The following is a 3,229-nucleotide window of genomic DNA, read 5'->3' as shown; positions in this document are numbered from 1 at the left end:
GATGTGAAAGCATGTCCATGGCCTTGGCACCTGTGCTTGTTCTCCAGCACGGGTGAGAGCTGGTCGTGGGCCAGGTCATCCTCTGAGTCGCAGACCCACAGAACCGCCAGCCGTATGAGGGCGGTCGTCACCACACTGCCTCTGGCATCCACTGTCACGTACTCTCTGCTTCCTGTAGAATTCTGAGTTTACGGGAATCCTAGTTAGGTGCTGCACATCAAGTCAAAACATCGAGTCTGCAGCTCCTCATCGCGGGGGATGAATCGGGACAGGGAACGGCGCCAGAATCTCTGCCTTGTGTGGCCCACGGAGCCGCATCCTGTCCGAGTCGGACCTCCAGGGTCTGCAGCTGAGGCGCCACAGCTGGCCCGTGGCATCACCCGCCACTCACCGAGCGGGAATGGCCTTTCTTGTCCGTCCCTAATCATCGTCACCAGGCGTTCCTGAGCGCCGTCAGTGTGCAGAATGAATTCTGTTAGCTAAGGTCAGAGTTACACCTGCTGACTGAAAAGCTCTGCCACCGCGTCCGTCCATTATGAGTGTCGGGTGACCGATTCCCCTCCAGCTGAGCTCACGCACGAGGGATACTTCGAGGAGTATTAAGAGACCTCGAAACTCTCTGGAGGGCTGAGCCAGGACCTGGACGCAGAACCAGCCCCGCAAGGTCGCTGCTGGTGACGGCAGGGCCAGCGAGCGGCAGAACCAGGCGGCCACAGAAGTGGGTGGCCGCTGCGTGTTGGTGCGGGCGGACACCTCGGGGCTTGCCCCCTCCCGTAACTCTTCTGAACCGGAGCTTTGCACAGCTGCATCCGACTGGGTCCGAGTCGCCCTCGGGGTCGGGGTGTGCGGGGCCTCTGCGGGGTGGGGCGGGGGCTGCCAGCCCGTCAGCTCAGTGCCACGGGGAGACGGCAGACGGCCGCACGCAGGACGGCCTTTAACTCTGAAATTCCACAGAATGGGTCAGTTTTAGGTTTCGAGTATACTTTCCATCTTCAGAGCGGAGTCCAGAACTTGCCCACGGGTCCTTACTCAGGCCCCGCGGCGATCGGTGACCCTTTCTTTTCCTCTCCACAAGGAACCATCAGACTCGATGGCCACGACATCCGCCAGCTGAACCCCGTCTGGCTGAGATCCAAGATTGGGACCGTGAGTCAGGTAGGAGGACGGGGGTCTGTTTTCTTACACTTCCCTTGTAATTGCTGTTGTCCTTTGCCTTTGCTCGGTCTTGAATCTCTCAGAAGGGGCGGGAGTGGGGCTCTGGGGAGGGGGCTCCCCCCTCAGGACCGCAGCGCTTTACTGGGGGAGGCGCGGATTTTCCATCGAAGCTGGCCCGACGTCACTCTGCGGTGCAGAGAGGCTGGAGGGTGGGGACGTGGTGTCACTCTCAGCTCCTGCCGACTCGGCCCTGATTCCCGTGTTCATCACGGGCATAAAGGGCCCACCGTTTTGCATAAAGGGTTTTAGAGACGAGCAAAGACCATGGGGCCAGCCAGGGCCCCGCAGGAGGCCGCAGACGTCAAGGCCGAATGTTCACGCAAGGCCGCCCCTCCGCCCAGGCCGGCCTGCGCCTGCGGCGTGTGCTGGGTTCCACGCAGCTGTTCGCATCTGTCACCCTGCGCACGGGGCAGGCCTGAGCCCCCTGCGCTGGCCGAGGCAGGGGGGCAGCGATGCGGGCTGCTCGGCCATCGTGAGGACATCAGCGGTGCCTGTTATTAGGGCTCGGAGGAAGGAAGCTGGAAGCTCACGTGTTTTTAGGGTCGTTCCAGAGAGTTCTGGCAAAGCGCCACGTCCCATCCGGTCGGCGCGCACTCCGAGGCGTGGTGGATGGGGATGGAGCCCCTCGTCCTTGGCGCAAGGCGGCAGCTGGAAAACGCGGCTGGGCCGGGGGCCGCGAGCCTCCCTGTCCCCAAGGGAGGGGCTCGCATTTGCGAGGTGCCTCCTGGGCGCGAGGCGGCCCCCATCTCCGGCTGTGTGCCGGAAGCACAGCGGTAAAGCCACCCGCCGTGGACGTGCGTGACTTAAAACGTCTGCCACATGGGCTCGTGGGGGACGAGCAGGGGGCACCAGGGAGCCCGATGTGCCCCTTCGGAGCAGTTTAACCATCTCTGTGCTAAACCCCACCCTTTACCAGCCCCGTTCGAGGTCCGTTTGAAATTTGCCGTAAATGTCTCTTTCCAACTTTGCAGGAACCAATTCTGTTTTCTTGCTCCATCGCCGAGAACATCGCTTATGGCGCAGACGACCCGTCCTTGGTGACCGCCGAGCAGGTGGAGAGAGTGGCCGACGTGGCCAACGCCACCGCATTCATCCGCAGCTTCCCGCAAGGGTTCAGCACCGTGGTTGGCGAGAAGGGCGTCCTCCTGTCAGGTACCTGGTGGCTGCCGCCGGGGGCGGGGGTCCCCATGGTCCACGTGGCCTTGCGGCCTTCAGCGTGGCCTCGGTGCTTAGAGGGCTCGGAACCCCACGTCCACTTTCCGAAGCCCTTTCCGCGCGGGGACAGCTCCTCCGTGTCCCTCGCTTCCTCCCCCGGATTCCCAGCGGCCGTCCCGCTGAGCCGTGCTCGGCATGGCCGTGTTTTTCTCACCTGAGGAAAGGTGTGTTTTGCCACCCGAGACCCTTGAAAACCGCACAGACTCCGGCCGGCGCGGGGGGCGGGGGAGTCGCCCGGGCGGCAGACACGCGGTCACAGCAGCGTGGGCCTGAGCGGGTGGGGTTCTGGCTGGTGTGTCAGGCCGGGCGGCAGGCCGGGCGCTTCCGCCACAGCGCAGCTGCCTCAGGGTCACGGGCCACACGCGGTCTGTCACGTGGCCTTCCTCTTCGCCGGATTTTTTGACAGTGTGCAAAATGTAAAGCCGTTCTTAGCTCGAGGGCCACGTGCACACAGGGCCTGGCCCCGGCCGGCCCCGGCTGGCCGGACGCAGGAGGCGCGGTCCCTTCAGGGCGCAGAGCTGGGACTGATGAGCAGAACCTAAAGGGAAACACGTTTTCGTTTGGTTAAGCACAGATTGTTTTCATTACAAATGCTGAGACGCGCCCCCTCCCTCGACGGCGAGGCCCGTCGCTGCACGTGCCCGGGCCGCGGTGAGTGGTGTTGCCATGTCGCGGTTCGAGCCGCTGGGTTGGACAGCGCCCAGCCTTCTGCTGGACGCTCCCTGCAGAAGGTTTAATGCAAAACGCCGAGTTCATTGTGCCTCGCTTTTGAAACTGTAGGCAGGAGGTGAAGACGCGT

General features: G+C 63.1%; 1 protein-coding gene across 1 annotated transcript in view; it reads left to right on the top strand.

Annotated features, from left to right (window-relative positions):
* The window catches only part of ABCB10 (ATP binding cassette subfamily B member 10), a gene marked incomplete at its 5' end in the record, with an annotated part of 24,511 nt that overhangs the window by 16,641 nt on the left and 4,641 nt on the right, over nucleotides 1-3,229 (top strand). The window contains 3 exons of the mRNA XM_025039055.1: nucleotides 650-773; nucleotides 971-1,155; nucleotides 2,187-2,367. Coding sequence (XP_024894823.1) covers nucleotides 650-773; nucleotides 971-1,155; nucleotides 2,187-2,367 — 490 coding nt within the window. The remainder of the gene's footprint in view (nucleotides 1-649; nucleotides 774-970; nucleotides 1,156-2,186; nucleotides 2,368-3,229) is intronic.

This window comes from Pteropus alecto, unplaced genomic scaffold, assembly GCF_000325575.1.
Source record: "Pteropus alecto unplaced genomic scaffold, ASM32557v1 scaffold189, whole genome shotgun sequence".
NCBI lineage: Eukaryota > Metazoa > Chordata > Mammalia > Chiroptera > Pteropodidae > Pteropus > Pteropus alecto.
The sequence above is the reverse complement of the archived record's forward strand: the minus strand, read 5'-3'. Positions and strand labels throughout refer to the sequence as shown.